Genomic DNA, 18531 nt, shown 5'->3' on the forward strand with positions numbered 1-18531 from the left:
AAGGAAGTAGGTAGTGATGAGGCATTAAATAAATATAGAAAATTAAATAAATTCTGTAAAAAGCAAATCAAGGTAGCAAAGATTGAGACAGAGAGACTCATTGCCAGAGAGAGCAAAAATAACCCCAAAATATTCTTTAACTACATAAATAGTAAGAAACTAAAAAAATGATAGTGTTGGCCCCCTTAAAAATAGTCTGGGTGAAATGGTGGATGAGGATGAGGAAAAAGCCAATATGCTAAATGACTTTTTTTCATCGGTATTTACAAAAGAAAATCCCATGGCAGCCAATATGACTAGTGATAAAAATTCCCAATTAAATGTTACCTGCTTAACCCAGCAGGAGGTACGGCGGCGTCTAAAAATCACAAAAATTGACAAATCTCCGGGCCCGGATGGGATACACCCTCGAGTACTGCAGGAACTAAGTACAGTCATTGATAGACCGTTATTTTTAATCTTTAAAGAGTCCATAATAACAGGGTCTGTACCACAGGATTGGCATATAGCAAATGTGCCAATATTTAAAAAGGGGACAAAAACTGAACTCGGAAATTATAGGCCTGTAAGCTTAACCTCTACTGTGGGTAAAATCCTGGAGGGCATTCTAAGGGATGCTATACTGGAGTATCTGAAGAGGAATAACTTCATGACCCAGTATCAGCACGGGTTTACTAGGGACCGTTCATGTCAGACTAATTTGATCAGCTTCTATGAAGAGGTAAGTTCCGGACTGGACCAAGGGAGCCCAGTGGATGTAGTGTATATGGACTTTTCAAAAGCTTTTGATACGGTGCCACACAAAAGGTTGATACATAAAATGAGAATAATGGGGATAGGGGAAAATATGTGCAAGTGGGTTGAGAGCTGGCTCAGGGATAGGAAACAAAGGGTGGTTATTAATGGAGCACACTCGGATTGGGTCACGGTTAGTAGTGGGGTACCACAGGGGTCAGTATTGGGCCCTCTTCTTTTTAACATATTTATTAATGACCTTGTAGGGGGCATTCAGAGTAGAATTTCAATATTTGCAGATGACACTAAACTCTGCAGGGTAATCAATACAGAGGAGGACAATTTTATATTACAGGATGATTTATGTAAACTAGAAGCTTGGGCTGATAAATGGCACATGAGCTTTAATGGGGATAAATGTAAGGTCATGCACTTGGGTAGAAGTAATAAGATGTATAACTATGTGCTTAATTCTAAAACTCTGGGTAAAACTGTCAATGAAAAGGACCTGGGTGTATGGGTGGATGACAAACTCATATTCAGTGGCCAGTGTCAGGCAGCTGCTACAAAGGCAAATAAAATAATGGGATGTATTAAAAGAGGCATAGATGCTCATGAGGAGAACATAATTTTACCTCTATACAAGTCACTAGTGCGACCACACTTAGAATACTGTGCACAGTTCTGGTCTCCGGTGTATAAGAAAGACATAGCTGAACTAGAGCGGGTGCAGAGAAGAGCGACCAAGGTTACTAGAGGACTGGGGGGTCTGCAATACCAAGATAGGTTATTACACTTGGGGCTATTTAGTTTGGAAAAACGAAGGCTAAGGGGTGATCTTATGTTAATGTATAAACATATGAGGGGACAGTACAAAGACCTTTCTGATGATCTTTTTAATCATAGACCGGTGACAGGGACAAGTGGGCATCCTCTACGTCTGGAGGAAAAAAGGTTTAAGCATAATAACAGACGCGGGTTCTTTACTGTAAGAGCAGTGAGACTATGGAACTCTCTGCCGTATGATGTTGTAATGAGTGATTCATTACTTAAATTTAAGAGGGGACTGGATGCCTTTCTAGAAAAGTACAATGTTACAGGGTATATACACTAGATTCCTTGATAGGGCATTGATCCAGGGAACTAGTCTGATTGCCGTATGTGGGGTCGGGAAGGAATTTTTTTCCCCCATGGTGGAGCTTACTCTTACCACATGGGTTTTTTTTGCCTTCCCCTGGATCAACATGTTAGGGCATGTTAGGTTAGGCTATGGGTTGAACTAGATGGACTTAAAGTCTTCCTTCAACCTTAATAACTATGTAACTATGATGCCCGCATCCCATCAAAGTCTGCATTCCAAAACGTCACCACTTCCCTTCCAAGTCCTGACTTGTGCCTAAACAGTAGTTTTCTCCCACATATGGGGTACCAGCGTACTGAGGACAAATTGAGCAACAACTTATGGGGTCCAATTTCTCCTGTTACCCTTGTAAAAATAAAAAATTGTGGGCTAAAAGATGATTTTTTGGGAACATTTTTTTTTTTAATTTTCACGGCTCTACATTTTAATCTTTAGTAAAACACTTCCTTGAGTAAGTTCCTTGGGGGGTGTAGTTTCCAAAATGGGGTCACTTGTGGGGGGGTTCCACTGTTTAGGCGCGTCAGGGGCTCTGCAAACGCAACGTGACGCCGGCAGACTATCCCATCAAAGAAGTCAAAGGTGTCACTTTGTACAAACATGAGACCAAGTGTCAAAACGTCCCATTGTGTTTCAGTAATACAGTGAGGACTAATTAGCGCCAGACCATATTGTTTGGATTTTTTCTCATTTTCAGATGGGGGGAGTCGGTTTGCGCAGATTGTGTCAACACCTTGCCATCTTCTCCATGTGAAAACTGCCTTGTTAAATTTTGTTTAAATATTCTAGGCAAGAAGTTGCTATTCAAATGCGCACAAAGACAAAGGATGATTGTGAAAATCACTACATGAAACATTTCATAAACAATCCACTTTTTGCAAGTACTTTACTCAGTATGAAACAGGCAGAGGAGGATAAGAATGCGGAAACAGCAGTCCCGTTTCAAGGTAATCCATTACAGCTTATGTAATACATAAGTATATACATTTATTTTTATATGTATTTTGGAGGGCTGGGTGATCTATCAAATAATTTGTGGGCAGAGCTAGTATCAAGGCAGATGTGGATAGAGAAGGCTTAGAATCACAAGAACTAGAGGAAGTGTAAGGGTATATGAACACGATGAAAAGATAGCTGGGTATCTAATTGGATAATAGGAGTAACCCACTTGTCACATGTGGCAAAGCAATTAGTGGGATAATTAAAAAAAAAAAAATACTTTTATTAAATGAAATGTTAAAATAGTCCAAAACACTAAGACAAACAACCCGAAACAAACAGCACATATAACAACACAAGGTGGTGCACCTCTTTCGGCACATTCAGATCCGAATACAAAAACCTACAGATGTAGATGCTCTTCCATTCTCATCCATGTCCTGTCCACATAGAATCTGATCAGCATCTCCATCTCCTATATCAGTAATGCGACAGTCTGCCTTCTCTGAACACTGATTTTACCGGTGAGTTGAGATTTTTTTTAAATTTAACTATCCGTCTTGTTGGAGAAAGAAGCGGATTTCTCTTAAGATATATTACAATTCCCAGTATATGTATTTTATACCAGCCTCTTGTATGTATATGTGTCGGCATTAAGGGCAGCATTTGAGGGCCAAATTAATGTTTTAATTTAAACCCAAGATTCCCATTTTTTAGTCAATAAAACAAATATGTTAAGGTAATTTTATCATTGTCTTTATTGTGGTATTTTTAGCCTAATAGTTACTGTTGCTCAGAAATTGAGTAAATCACATAAATTATTGCTGTGTGTAAATGGGCCTTTAATAAGTTTAGTGAATGCACTGCCACTTGTTCCTATTGAATCAAAAAGGCTTAAATATTGCAATTTATATGGTAGATTGCAAATGAAGGAAGCAGCTGTAAGTTACTGTAACCACTATGGTATGGGACATGGTACTCATTATTTGTGCCCTAAAGACCAAAGATACAATTGTCGTTGCAACAAAAAATACAATTTGTTATTAAATTATGAAGACATATTCACAGCAAAACAGAATAATTACGAACATTCGGTCAGGTATTTTTTTTGTGATGTGACATTGTCTCTTTTAGCTTCTGAGGACCCTCCAAGACCAACCTTTGATTCTCTGCTTTCTAGAGATATGGCAGGATACATGCCAGCTAGGGCAGATTTCATAGAGGTGAGTGCTATATATAATTACATAGTTAACTAGGAATGGGGTATTAGATTTCTAGACAGTTGCATAAGTGTTTACTACTTTCTTCTTTAAAAGCATCTAAGCTGTTTTTGAATGTTTGAAACCATCCACTGTTCTTACTTTAACCATATCCTGTAGTAGGCTGTATCACATATTAAAGGGAACCTGTCACCCCCAAAATCAACGATTAGTTAAGCCCACCAGCATCAGGGGCTTATCTACAGCATTCTGGAATGCTGCAGATAAGCCCCCGATGTATCCTGAAAGATAAGAAAAAGAGGTTAGATTTTACTCACCCAGGCGCGGTCCCGCTGCGGTGGGCGTTGCGGTCCGGTCCGGGGCCTCCCATCTTCTTACGATGACATCCTCTTCTTGCCTTCACGCTGCGGCTCCGGTGCAGGCATACTTTGTCTGCCCTGTTGAGGGCAGAGCAAAGTACTGCAGTGCACAGGTGCTGGGAAAGGTCAGAGAGACCTGGCGCCTGCGCACTGCAGTACTTTGCTCTGCCCTCAACAGGGCAGACAAAGTACGCATGCAGCGGAGCCACAGCGTGAAGACAAGAAGAGGACGTCATCGTAAGAAGATGGGAGGCCCCGGACCGCGACGCCCATCGGACCGAACCGCAGCGGGACCGCTCCTGGGTTAGTATAATATAACCTCATTTTCTCATCTTTCAGAATACATCGGGGGCTTATCTACAGCATTCCAGAATGCTGAAGATAAGCCCCTGATGCTGGTGGGCTTAGCTCATCGTCGATTTTGGGGCTGACAGGTTCCCTTTACTAGTTTTTCGTGATCAAAAAGACTTTTCTGTTCTGGACATTAAAGCTTCTTTTCTCCAGACGGATGGAGTTCCAACTTGTCTTTTGAGAGAGTTTTACATTAAACCTTGTTTAGGCGTATTGTTTTCTTCATGTCATTTATGTTCTTGTACAAGTTAATAATGAACCCCTACTCCCTTAGACATGTCTTCTCAAGACTACATACATGTAACTCTTTTAATTTTTCCTCACAACAAAGACCCTCCATGCCCCTTTTCAGTTTTGTGGCTCTTTGTACCTTTTCTAGCTCCAGGGCATCCTATCTATGAACTGGTGCCCAGAGCAGAACTGCATATTCCAGATGAAATCACACTAGCACGTTGTAAAGTGGTAGTATTAGGCTATGTACACACGCTGCGGGTTTTGTTGCGGATCCACAGCGTTTGTTCCGCACGGAATTGCACCAAATCCGCAATGTGTTGCCCAAGCAATGTTAATCAATGGGAATCCAGAATTGGTGTGCACATGCTGCGGAAAATTCCACGTGGATTCACAGCGTTTTATTTTCCACAGCATGTCAATTATTTTTGCGGATCTGCAGTGTTTGTGCACCCATTGACTTAAATTGAGTCAGTCAAATCAGCAGCAAAACTGCAGGTGTAAAAAGGTTTGCGGATTTGCCTGCCAAAAATGCTGCAGTAAGGTAGGAAGAGGTGTGTGGATGGACAATATGTGTGTGGACGACGACTCTGTGAGTGGAGAATATGTGCGGGTGTCTGCGGGTCTGTGTGGGTGTCTGCCTGTGTCTCTGTGTGCGGGTCTGTGTGTCTGTTTGCGGGTGTCTGTGTGTGTAGCCAGGCATCGTCTAATCTGACTACTGCTCCCATCTGGCTATGTCTGCTGTCACATATAACAGTGACAGCATGAGCCGATGATGTGAGAGTAGTCCCGTCATTTGGCGACTGTTTTTTTGTTACACTTGAAACACATTTACATAATCACATACAACATTCATACTCACCAAACACCTAATTCCCCAACGCCCTCGTTCTCCTGCAACAAAAATAAAATAATAAACCACCATATACGTATTTACCTTTTCCCTTCCCCCATGACAGCACACCTGAGAGAGGTGATCCGCCCAGTCAGGACAGGAACCCTACTGAAAATAAAAGGGCGGTACCTCTCCGTCACTTCAGTTGGTTTTCCTGTCCTGACAGGGACCCTCGTGCTGAACACGGCAGAATATCTTTTTTTTCTTCTCACCCACTCCTGTCCCACGGTGGAAGAACAGGCAGGGCCTGTGCGCTGGTCTTCGGGTGTTGGAGGCGCTGTCCGTGGGTCCTCTTGGCCTCCGCGTCCGAGCGGGCATTGGTGCAGCATGGTCGGGAGTCCAGGGCTCTTCCGTGGCTGCCGCGCCACCCTCCCCCCTCTGCCGGCATCCAGGAGGGGCAGCCGCTTGCAGGTTGCACGTCTGACATCATGCGCAAGGCACGCCCACTCCCAGCATGTCGGGACGTGCGCCGGATCTAAGATGGCGGCGCCCATGAAGAAAACGCCGGCCGGCTAAAACGATCCCGGTGGCGTGGCAGAGGGTGGGAGGGACAATCATTGGGCATCGGAGGAGGCGGGGAGTGCAGTGGATCCTTCATAAAGGGGATGACCACAGAAGACGCACTCATGCCCAGAGCTTCATCATGGAAGTGGGGCAGCATGAGCAGCAGCAGCCACCGTTACAGCAGCAGGAGCTCTCGCCAGATGCCTTGCCGAGCCACCAGCATACCAGGAAAAGTAGCCGCTCGAGTGGTATGAGCGGCAGTCGTCCTGTCCAGCAAGACTCCTCGACGTCCAGAAGGGACGTTGTACGTGCATCTGACCAGCCTCCGAAACCGGTAACCTTGACTGACAGCGGTGGTGAGGGATCTACGTGAATGTCACCCTTATGGCAATGGGGTCCATTTTTTCTGTTTGATCACTAGGGGTTGATAAAGTCTAGCGGTAAAACAAAGAACAGAGTATGTGCCCTTTTCAAAGACACGCTTGCAGTTCAGTGGCAGAAGGATCTCTGTGCTAACTGCATCAATAAGACCTTACAGGAAGAGACCCCCAATTTCGCCACTAGCCTTAGGGCCATAATAGAGGCGGAAATAAAAGACTCCTTAAAAATGGCCCTTAAAAAAAATGGGAAAAAGAAGCTGCAAGGTGCCTACGGATTCGGAGGCCTGTCTAGGACAGGAAGGTGGGAAAGATTCCTGTCTTCCTCTGCCACCTCCTCCTCTCCCCAGTTCTCAGAATCCTCCTTAGACAGTGACATGGGGGGCCGACCATGTTAACCAACTGAGGATGTAGACAGACTGGTTAAAGCAGTCAAGGCTGCAATGGGCCTAAAGGAGAAAAAAACACCTAGGTCATTAGAAGATGTTATGTTCGGAGGTCTGGAGGAAAAAAGAAAATGCACATTCCCTGTCAATGTGAAAATAAATGCATTGATTGATAAAGAGGAGGTAACCCTTTGAAGAGAGAGATTCCAAAACTTGGGAAAAAATCCCTAAAATTGATGGCGTGGCTAGATCTTTAAAAAAAAAATTGTCCCTACCATTAGAGGACTCGGGCGTACTAAAGGACCCACTTGATAAAAAAGCAGATGGCTTATTAAGACTCATCTGGGAAGCATCGGCAGGGGGATTAAAACCAGCAATAGCTGGGACATGTACTGCCTGTGCTGTCATGTTCTGGATTTGACACCCCCCTCTTTTTGATACAAAAACCTGATGGTTCCTGGAGAACCATTGTCAACGTGAAGAAGCTCAATCAGTCGGTAGATAATTGCTCCTTCAAGATTGAGTCTATCAACACGACCACAAATATCCTGTTCCAACATTGCTTCATGGCAGTAATAGACTTAAAAGATGCATATTACCATTTCCCAATACATCTGGAGTATCGGAAGTACCTGAGGGTAGCACTCTATGTCCAAGGTCAAGTCAAACATTACCAATATACAGCCCTTCCATTCGGCCTGTCTACAGCTCTCAAGGTCTTCACCAAAGTGATGGTCGAAGTAATGCCATACCTTCGATCCTGGGACATAGTGATTGTCCCATACCTGGACGACTTCCTTGTGGTAATGAGGTCGGAGACCCACTGTACCCACCAGGTAAGAGAAGTAACGTCAACTCTAATAGAGTTGGGATGGATAATAAATACCCCCAAGTCAAGATTAACGCCAGAAAAAGTGCAATCCTTCCTAGGGTTAATACTGGACTCCGACCGACAGCTCTGCCTCCTGCCAGAGAATAAGGTAGTCAAGATAAGGAACCTGGCTCCTACAGCAATACAACAGCCAGCAATGACACTAAGGAACACAATGTCCCTACTAGGCTAATTAACATGATGCATACCGGCTGTAGTCTGGGCACAATTTCACCTGAGACAGCTGCAGTGGGAAGTTCTGTCAGCACAGAAGTTATTAAAAGGACATTTAGAAGGAAAATTATATATTTCCTTGGGCGTAAGAGATTCCCTAATCTGGTGGACTGTGAAGGAACATCTGACATTGGGGATCCGGTGGCAGAGACCAGTCGCGGACATTATCACATGCGGCAAAAGTGGTATAGGTTGGGGAGTACACCTGAGATCCCACTTAGTACAAGGAACCTGGTCCTGGCTAGAAAGGAATCACGGTTCAAACGTGAAAGAACTATGGGCAGTAGAAAAGTCCTTGAGACATTTTCTCCCCTTGCTTCAGGGCCACCATACTCGAGTCATGATGGACAATCGAGCAGTGGTGGCTTATATCAACCACCAGGGGGGACGAGGTCCCGGGGCCTCATGGAGGTATCACATCTACTATTTCAGTTAGCAGAATAACAAAAATATATAAGCAGACTTCCTGAGTTGCAGTGGCTTTAGACAGGGGGAATGGTCCTTAAACCCTCAAATTTTCCAACAAATAGTACAAGCTTGGGGCAAACCAGAAATAGATCTGTTTGCCACCTCACACAACAAAAAAGTCAGGAATTTCTGCTCCCTAAATCCAAGGGAACATCCTTTTGCAGTAGATGCCCTACTAACACCCTGGAGGTTCTCTCTGGCCTACACGTCTCCCCGATGGTAATGATTCTGACAGTAGTCCGGAAGATCAGAGAGGATCAAGCGAGAGTAATTTTCATAACTCCGTTTTGGCCGAGGAGGCCATGGTTCTCCCTTCTAAGGCAGATGTCGATAACAGATCCATGGATTCTGCCAGAGGTTCACCTCTTGAGCCACTCTCAAGTGAAGGGCTTCCATCTGGCAGCTTGGAATTTGAGAGAGGCATTACTGAGTCACCAAGGATTTTTACCAGGGTTAGTCTCCACCCTATTGAAAAGTAGAAAACCTATAACATCTAGGATCTACCGTAGAACATGGAAGAAATTTCTAGACTTCCTAGGTGAACTGTTGGGTGATGTAGCTCCATTGGGACCTATCCTAGAATTTCTGCAGGCAGGGTTGCAACTCGAGTTAGCAACTAGGACACTTAAGGTTCAAGTTTCAGCCTTTGGGGCCCTATATAACTGCTACCTAGCATGAAATAGGTGGGTGTCATGGTTCATTAAGTCTTGTAGTAGGTCTAGGCCGGTCATTATCCCGAAGATCCATCCCTGGGACTTGACTCTAGTCTTGGAGGCCTTAACCAGAGACCCCTTTGAGCCTTTGCAGGAGTTGTCTCCAAAGTTACTCACTCTTAAAACGGTGTTACTGGTAGCCTTAACATCGGCCCGTAGGGTGGGTGATTTACAGGCCCTGTCTATATGCCCTCCATATACTCAAATTTTCGAAGACAGAATAGTTCTAAGACCAGATCTGGCTTATCTCCCCAAGGTAGTCCTTAAGTTCCATAGAAGTCAGGAGATCACTTTTATTCTTGTTCTTGGAGAACAAAAGTTCCATATGTTAGTCGTAAGGAGGTCCATGCTACAATACATGTCCATGACCAGTCAGTGGAGGAAAGATCTAAGATCTATTTGTAGCCTTTCAGGGTAGCAGAAAAGGGTGTGGGGTAGCCAGAAGTACAATTGCCAGATGGATCAGGGAGGCCATTAGTTTACCCTACTGTTGTGAATTTGGTTTTTGGGCTCCCCCGGTGGTCACTGGTGGTACTGGATTTGTGTGCTTCACTTTCTCTGTTCACCTGTTTCCATCAGGATATGGGAGTATCCTATTTAGCCTTGCTGCTCAGTTATTCTAGTGCCGGCCATCAATGTAACCAGAGCCTTTCTGTTGCATGTTCCAGCTCCTAGTCTTCTGATCAGCTAAGTTGGACTCTTAGTCCTAAGTTTGTTTTGTATTTTTGTTCCAGTTCACAGTTGTGTTATTTTTCTGTAGCTGGAAGCTCTTGTGGACTGAAATTGCCACTCCGGTGTCATGAGTTGACACATGAGTCTTAAAGTAATTTCAGGATGGTATTTTAGAGAGGGTTTTCAGCTGACCGTGAAGTCCCCTTTTGTATTTTCCTACTATCTAGTAAGCGGACCTCGCTTTGCTGAACCTACCTTCATAATACGTATGTCTTTTCCTCTGAATTCACCGTCAATATTTGTGGGGGGCTTCTGTCTCCTTTTTGGGGGAATTTCTCTAGAGGTAAGCCAGGTCTGTTTTTCCTCTATTAGGGTTAGTTAGTCCTCCGGCTGGCGCTGGGCGTCTAGGGGCAACGTAGGTACGCCACCCGGCCACTATTAGTTGTGTGGTAGGTTTAGCTCACGGTCAGCTCGAGATTCCATCACCCAAGAGCTAGTCCTTATTTATGTTTTTCTGACGTTCTCTTGCCTTTGGGAACCATGACAGTATGGCCGGCCAAGTGTTAAAACTGTTGGCAGAAGAAAGGAGAGAAAAAGAAGTCTGCAGATTTCTTTTTTTTTTTTTTCCTGAGTTTGCTTTATAGTTGACTCAGTTGCATTTCTGCTCTAATTGCAGCCTTTGTCTCTCTCTCCTTCTAATACTTGAATGGCTCTGATTCCACCTGATTAAAATGGATCCTCAGAGTTTGGCTGCAGGTTTGAATGATCTTGCTACGAAGGTTCAAAATTTACAGGATTTTGTTATTCATGCTCCTATATCTGAACCTAGAATTCCTTTACCAGAATTTTTCTCCGGGGATAGATCTCGTTTTCTGAATTTCAGATATAATTGTAAATTGTTTCTTTCTCTGAGATCTCGCTCCGCTGGAGATCCCGCACAGCAGGTTAGGATTGTAATTTCCTTGCTGCGGGGTGACCCTCAAGACTGGGCATTTGCATTGGCGCCAGGGGATCCTGCGTTGCTCAATGTGGATGCGTTTTTTCTGGCTTTGGGGTTGCTTTATGAGGAACCTAATTTAGAGATTCAGGCTGAAAAAGCCTTGATGGCCCTATCTCAAGGGCAAGATGAAGCTGAAATATACTGCCAAAAATTTCGTAAATGGTCTGTGCTTACTCAGTGGAATGAGTGCGCCCTGGCGGCGAATTTCAGAGAGGGTCTCTCTGATGCCATTAAAGATGTTATGGTGGGGTTCCCTGCGCCTACTAGTCTGAATGAGTCCATGACAATGGCTATTCAGATAGATCGGCGTTTGCGGGAGCGCAAACCTGTGCACCATTTGGCGGTGTCTTCTGAGAAGGCGCCAGAGAATATGCAATGTGATAGAATTCTGTCCAGAAGCGAACGGCAGAATTTTAGGCGAAAAAATGGGTTGTGCTTCTATTGTGGTGATTCAACTCATGTTATATCAGCATGCTCTAAACGTACAAAAAAGGTTGATAAGTCTATTTCAATTGGCACTTTACAGTCTAAGTTTATTCTATCTGTGACCTTGATTTGTTCATTATCGTCAATTACCGCGGATGCCTATGTCGACTGGCGCCGCTTTGAGTCTTATGGATTGGTCCTTTGCCAGGCGCTGTGGGTTTGATTTAGAGCCTCTGGAAGTTCCTATACCTCTGAAGGGTATTGACTCTACGCCATTGGCTAGTAATAAACCACAATACTGGACACAAGTGACTATGCGTATGAATCCAGACCATCAGGAGATGATTCGCTTCCTTGTGTTGTACAATCTACATGATGTTTTGGTGCTTGGATTGCCATGGTTACAATCTCATAACCCAGTCCTTGACTGGAAAGCAATGTCTGTGTTAAGCTGGGGATGTCAGGGGGCTCATGGGGACGTACCTTTGGTTTCCATTTCGTCATCTATTCCCTCTGAGATTCCGGAATTTTTATCTGATTATCGTGATGTTTTTGAGGAGCCTAAGCTTGGTTCACTACCTCCTCACAGAGATTGCGATTGTACCATAGATCTGATTCCGGGCAGTAAATTTCCAAAGGGTCGTTTATTTAATCTATCTGTACCTGAACATGCTGCTATGCGAGAATATATTAAGGAGTCCCTGGAAAAGGGACATATTCGTCCTTCTTCATCTCCCTTAGGAGCCGGTTTTTTCTTTGTATCTAAAAAAGATGGCTCTTTGAGGCTGTGTATTGATTATCGACTCTTGAATAAAATTACAGTCAAATATCAGTATCCTCTGCCACTGCTGACTGATTTGTTTGCTCGAATAAAGGGGGCTAAGTGGCTCTCTAAGATTGATCTCCGTGGGGCGTATAATTTAGTGCGAATTAAGCAGGGGGATGAGTGGAAAACCGCATTTAATACGCCCGAGGGCCATTTTGTGTATTTAGTAATGCCTTTTGGTCTTTCAAATGCCCCTTCAGTCTTTCAGTCCTTTATGCATAACATTTTCCGTGAATATTTGGATAAATTTATGATTGTGTATCTGGATGATGTTTTGATTTTTTCGGATGACTGGGACTCTCATGTCCAACAGGTCAGGAGGGTTTTTCAGGTTTTGCGGTCTAATTCCTTGTGTGTGAAGGGTTCTAAGTGTATTTTTGGGGTTCAAAAGATTTCTTTTTTGGGGTACATTTTTTCCCCCTCTTCCATTGAGATGGATCCTGTCAAGGTTCGGGATATTTGTGATTGGACGCAACCTACTTCTCTTAAGAGCCTTCAGAAATTTTTGGGCTTTGCTAATTTTTATCGTCGATTTATAACTGGTTTTTCTGATGTTGCTAGACCTTTGACTGATTTGACTAAAAAGGGTGCTGATGTTGCTGATTGGTCTCCTGCTGCTGTGGAGGCCTTTCGGGAGCTTAAGCGCCGCTTTTCTTCCGCCCCTGTGTTGCGTCAGCCTGATGTTACTCTTCCTTTTCAGGTTGAGGTCGACGCTTCCGAGATCGGAGCTGGGGCAGTTTTGTCGCAGAAAAGTTCCGACTGCTCCGTGATGAGACCTTGTGCGTTCTTTTCTCGAAAATTTTCGCCCGCCGAGCGAAATTATGATATTGGTAATCGGGAGCTTTTGGCTATGAAGTGGGCTTTTGAGGAGTGGCGTCATTGGCTCGAGGGGGCTAGACATCAGGTGGTGGTATTGACCGATCACAAGAATTTGATTTATCTTGAGTCTGCCAGGGCGCCTGAATCCTACACAGGCGCGCTGGTCGTTGTTTTTCTCTCGGTTTAATTTTGTGGTCTCATATCTACCAGGTTCTAAAAATGTGAAGGCGGATGCCCTTTCTAGGAGTTTTGAGCCTGATTCCCCTGGTGATTCTGAACCTACAGGTATCCTTAAGGATGGAGTGATATTATCTGCTGTTTCCCCAGACCTGCGACGGGCTTTGCAGGAGTTTCAGGCGGATAGACCTGATCGTTGCCCGCCTGGTAGACTGTTTGTTCCTGATGATTGGACCAGTAGAGTCATCTCGGAGGTTCATTCTTCTGCGTTGGCAGGTCATCCTGGAATCTTTGGTACCAGGGATTTGGTGGCTAGGTCCTTCTGGTGGCCTTCCCTGTCTCGAGATGTACGAGTTTTTGTGCAGTCTTGTGATGTTTGTGCTCGGGCCAAGCCTTGTTGTTCTCGGGCTAGTGGATTGTTGTTATCCTTGCCTATTCCGAAGAGGCCTTGGACTCACATCTCTATGGATTTTATTTCTGATCTCCCTGTTTCTCAGAAAATGTCTGTCATCTGGGTGGTGTGTGACCGTTTTTCTAAGATGGTTCATTTGGTACCCTTGCCTAAGTTGCCTTCCTCATCCGAGTTGGTTCCTCTGTTTTTTCAAAATGTGGTTCGCTTGCATGGTATTCCGGAGAATATCGTTTCTGACAGGGGGACCCAGTTCGTGTCTAGATTTTGGCGGGCGTTCTGTGCTAGGATGGGCATTGATTTGTCTTTTTCGTCTGTGTTCCATCCTCAGACTAATGGCCAGACCGAGCGAACTAATCAGACCTTGGAGACTTATTTGAGGTGTTTTGTGTCTGCGGATCAGGATGACTGGGTTGCCTTTTTGCCGTTGGCGGAGTTTGCCCTCAATAATCGGGCTAGTTCTGCCACTTTGGTTTCTCCTTTCTTTTGCAATTCGGGGTTTCATCCTCGTTTTTCTTCCGGTCAGGTGGAGTCTTCGGATTGTCCTGGAGTGGATACTGTGGTGGATAGGTTGCATCGGATTTGGGGACAGGTGGTGGACAATTTGAAGTTGTCCCAGGAGAAGACTCAGCGTTTTGCCAACCGCCGTCGTCGTGTTGGTCCTCGTCTTCGTGTTGGGGACTTGGTGTGGTTGTCTTCTCGTTTTGTCCCTATGAGGGTTTCTTCTCCTAAGTTTAAGCCTCGGTTCATCGGCCCGTATAAGATTTTGGAGATTCTTAACCCTGTGTCCTTTCGATTAGACCTCCCTGCATCTTTTTCTATCCATAATGTCTTCCATCGGTCATTATTGCGCAGGTATGAGGTACCGGTTGTGCCTTCCGTTGAGCCTCCGGCTCCGGTGTTGGTTGAGGGTGAATTGGAGTACGTTGTGGAGAAGATCTTGGACTCCCGTGTTTCCAGACGGAAACTTCAGTATCTGGTCAAGTGGAAGGGCTACGGTCAGGAGGATAATTCTTGGGTGACAGCCTCTGATGTTCATGCCTCTGATTTGGTCCGTGCCTTTCATAGGGCTCATCCTGATCGCCCTGGTGGTTCTTGTGAGGGTTCGGTGCCCCCTCCTTGAGGGGGGGGTACTGTTGTGAATTTGGTTTTTGGGCTCCCCCGGTGGTCACTGGTGGTACTGGATTTGTGTGCTTCACTTTCTCTGTTCACCTGTTTCCATCAGGATATGGGAGTATCCTATTTAGCCTTGCTGCTCAGTCATTCTAGTGCCGGCCATCAATGTAACCAGAGCCTTTCTGTTGCATGTTCCAGCTCCTAGTCTTCTGATCAGCTAAGTTGGACTCTTAGTCCTAAGTTTGTTTTGTATTTTTGTTCCAGTTCACAGTTGTGTTATTTTTCTGTAGCTGGAAACTCTTGTGGACTGAAATTGCCACTCCGGTGTCATGAGTTGACACATGAGTCTTAAAGTAATTTCAGGATGGTATTTTAGAGAGGGTTTTCAGCTGACCGTGAAGTCCCCTTTTGTATTTTCCTACTATCTAGTAAGCGGACATCGCTTTGCTGAACCTACCTTCATACTACGTATGTCTTTTCCTCTGAATTCACCGTCAATATTTGTGGGGGGCTTCTGTCTCCTTTTTGGGGGAATTTCTCTAGAGGTAAGCCAGGTCTGTTTTTCCTCTATTAGGGTTAGTTAGTCCTCCGGCTGGCGCTGGGCGTCTAGGGGCAACGTAGGTACGCCACCCGGCCACTATTAGTTGTGTGGTAGGTTTAGCTCACGGTCAGCTCGAGATTCCATCACCCAAGAGCTAGTCCTTATTTATGTTTTTCTGACATTCTCTTGCCTTTGGGAACCATGACACCCTACTCTGTGATTGGCACTCCGGTTCCTGAAGGCATCAAGGCTCACTCCATTAGAGCCGTGGCTACCTCCTGGGCAGAAAAGGCTGAGGTATCGATTGATCAAATTTGTAAGGCCACTACCTGGTCCTTACCCTCAACTTTTTTCAAACACTGCTGACTAGATCTATCCTCTTCTGCTGACCAAACCTTTGGTAGAAGGGTGCTGCAAGCGGTGGTCCCTCCCTAAGGTGTTTCATTTTACAAAAATCTCCCAGGTGTGCTGTCATGGGGGAAGGGAAAACACCAATGTTAATTACTGGTAGCCGTTTTTCCGGAACCCATGACAGCACCCGTATATCCCCCCCCCCACACACCTTATCACCCCTTTGGTGTGCACTATAGTTTTGGGTGTTCTTAGTTGATATAATGTGATGGTTTTGCCATGTGTACTAACCAGGGGGGCCTCTCATGCTCTGTAAACCAACAGAAGTGATGGAGAGGTACCGCCTCTTTATTTTCAGTAGGGTTCCTGTCCTCACTGGGTGGATCCGCTCACTCAGGTTTGCTGTCATGGGTTCCGGAAAAAAACGGCTACCGGTAAGTAACCTTGGTGTTTCCGCCATAGTCCATTTAATATAGTGTCCCACAGCGATCTCACGTGTAGAACAGTCACATCGGTGTATGTGACCGCCGGATGTGATCCTTTCGCAGTATATCGCTGCGCCGCCGTGAGAGAGTTCACCGGAGTTCGTGCTGTCACTTTCGGCACCGCTGCGTGAGAAAATTCTGAGTGCACCAACTCCAGTGAATTGTCAGTGTATCGCCGGAGGCCGTGTAGAGCAGTCACATCTCCTGTTCTACATGGGTGATCGTTGTGGGACACTCGTTATTAAATGGACTACGGCGGACAGGGAGTTTTTATATTGGTTTATTATTTTATTTTTGTTGCAGGAGATCGAGGGAGTTGGGGATTAGGCAATGCAGTAAGTATGGATAATTAAGTTTAGTAAAGGATTTTATTCTTGCCATGTCTTTATTTATCATACAACTATAGGATTAGTAATGGATAGATGTCTTATAGATTCTTCTCCATTACTGATCTGTGGGCTTGATGTCACCTGACAATACAATGGTGACATCAACCCAACAAATATGAACCCCACTTGCCACCGCTACAGGGCAAGTGGGAAGAGCGAGACTAAGTGCCAGAATTGGTGCATCTATAAGATGGGCCATTTCTGGGGCGGCTGAGAGCTGATGTTTTTAGCCTGAGGGAACAATATCCATGGCCCCTTTCCAGGCTATTAATATCCGCCCGCAGCTGTCTTCCTAGCCTTTGCTGGTTCGATTTTATAGGGGGACCCCATGTCAAATGTTTTCTGGGGATCCCCTGTAAAATAGTCAGTAAAGGCTAAGCAAACATCTGTGAGCTGATATTAATAGCCTGGGAACCTTTATGGCTGTTGGCTCCTTCCCAGAATACTAACATCAGCCTTCACATTTCCCTCTGCTGGTTTAGAACATTACACGGGAGCCCACACAATTTTTTTTTTTAGGGTATGTTCCCGCGGTCAGGAACCGCCAGTCCTTTGGACTGAGCACATGTCCGCTCCGTCCAAAGCGCCTCTGGCTTTTAAATGCAGGTGATTCTGCATGTGTTCATTGAACCATGTGGAATCACCGCTCTCAATACATTGTACAGAAACATTTATCTTGCGGAGACTGAGTGTCTCCACAAGATAAATTGACATGCTGCAGTCTGGAAAGACGCACCACATATCCGTCTCCACAGGGAAGAGGATGCATGCATAGTGGGCTTTCTTCAAATCCCATCCACTATGCTGTAACATCTGTGTACATCCGCAGCGTCCAACCCGCAGCGTTTACTGACAGTGGGAGCATACCCTTATATACACTGCTCAAAAAAATAAAGGAAACACTTAAACAACAGAATATAACTCCTAGTAAATCAAACTTCTGTGAAATAAAAAAAAAAAAAAACTGTCCACTTATGAAGCAACGCTGATTGACAATCAATTTCATATGCTGTTGTGCAAATGGAATAGACAACAGATGGAAATTATTGGCAATTATCAAGACATCCCCTATAAAGGAGTGTTTCTGCAGGTGGGGACCACAGACCACATCTCAGTACCAATGCTTTCTGGCTGATGTTTTGGTCACTTTTGAATGTTGGTTGTGCTTTCACACTCATGGTAGCATTAGACGGACTCTACACAAAGTGGCTCAAATAGTGCAGCTGGCACATCAATGCGAGCTGTGGCAAGAAGGTTTGCTGTGTCTGTCAGCGTAGTGTCCAGAGGAAACAAGCCAGTACACCAGGAGATGTGGAGGGGGCCGAAAGAGGGCAACAACCCAGCAGCAGGACCGCTACCTCAGCCTTTGTGCAAGGAGGAACAGGAGGAGCACTGCCAGAGCCCTGCAAAATGACCTCCAGCAGGCAACAAATGTGCATGTGTCTGCACAAACTGTTAGAAGCAGACTCCATGAGGATGATCTGAATGCCCTACATCCACAGATGTTGGTTGTGCTCCCAGCCCTACACCATGCAGGATGCTTGGCATTTGCCACAGAACACCAGGATTGGTAAATTTGCCACTGGCGCCCTGTACTCTTCACAGATGAAAGCAGGTTCACACTGAGCACATGTGACAGACGTGACAGAGTATGGAGACGCCGTGGACAACGATCTGCCTGCTACATCCTTCAGCATGACCGGTTTGGCAGTGGGTCAGTAATGGTGTGGGGTGGCATTTTTTTGGAGGGCCGCACAGCCCTCCATGTGCTCGCCAGAGGTAGCCTGACTGCCATTAGGTACTGAGATGAGATCCTCCGACCCCTCGTGAGACCATATTCTTGTGCGGTTGTCCCTGGGTTCCTCCTAATGCAGGACAATGCCAGACATCATGTGGGTG

General features: G+C 45.2%; 1 protein-coding gene across 15 annotated transcripts in view; it reads left to right on the forward strand.

Annotated features, from left to right (window-relative positions):
• TADA2A (transcriptional adaptor 2A) overlaps nucleotides 1–18531 on the forward strand; it is a 522447-nt gene that overhangs the window by 249808 nt on the left and 254108 nt on the right. For all 15 annotated transcript variants that reach the window (XM_077295519.1, XM_077295521.1, XM_077295529.1 and 12 more), the window contains 2 exons: nucleotides 2663–2820; nucleotides 3947–4035. In XM_077295519.1, the coding sequence (XP_077151634.1) occupies nucleotides 2663–2820; nucleotides 3947–4035 (247 nt within the window). The remainder of the gene's footprint in view (nucleotides 1–2662; nucleotides 2821–3946; nucleotides 4036–18531) is intronic.

The sequence above is a fragment of the Ranitomeya variabilis genome, chromosome 3 (genome assembly GCF_051348905.1).
Source record: "Ranitomeya variabilis isolate aRanVar5 chromosome 3, aRanVar5.hap1, whole genome shotgun sequence".
NCBI lineage: Eukaryota > Metazoa > Chordata > Amphibia > Anura > Dendrobatidae > Ranitomeya > Ranitomeya variabilis.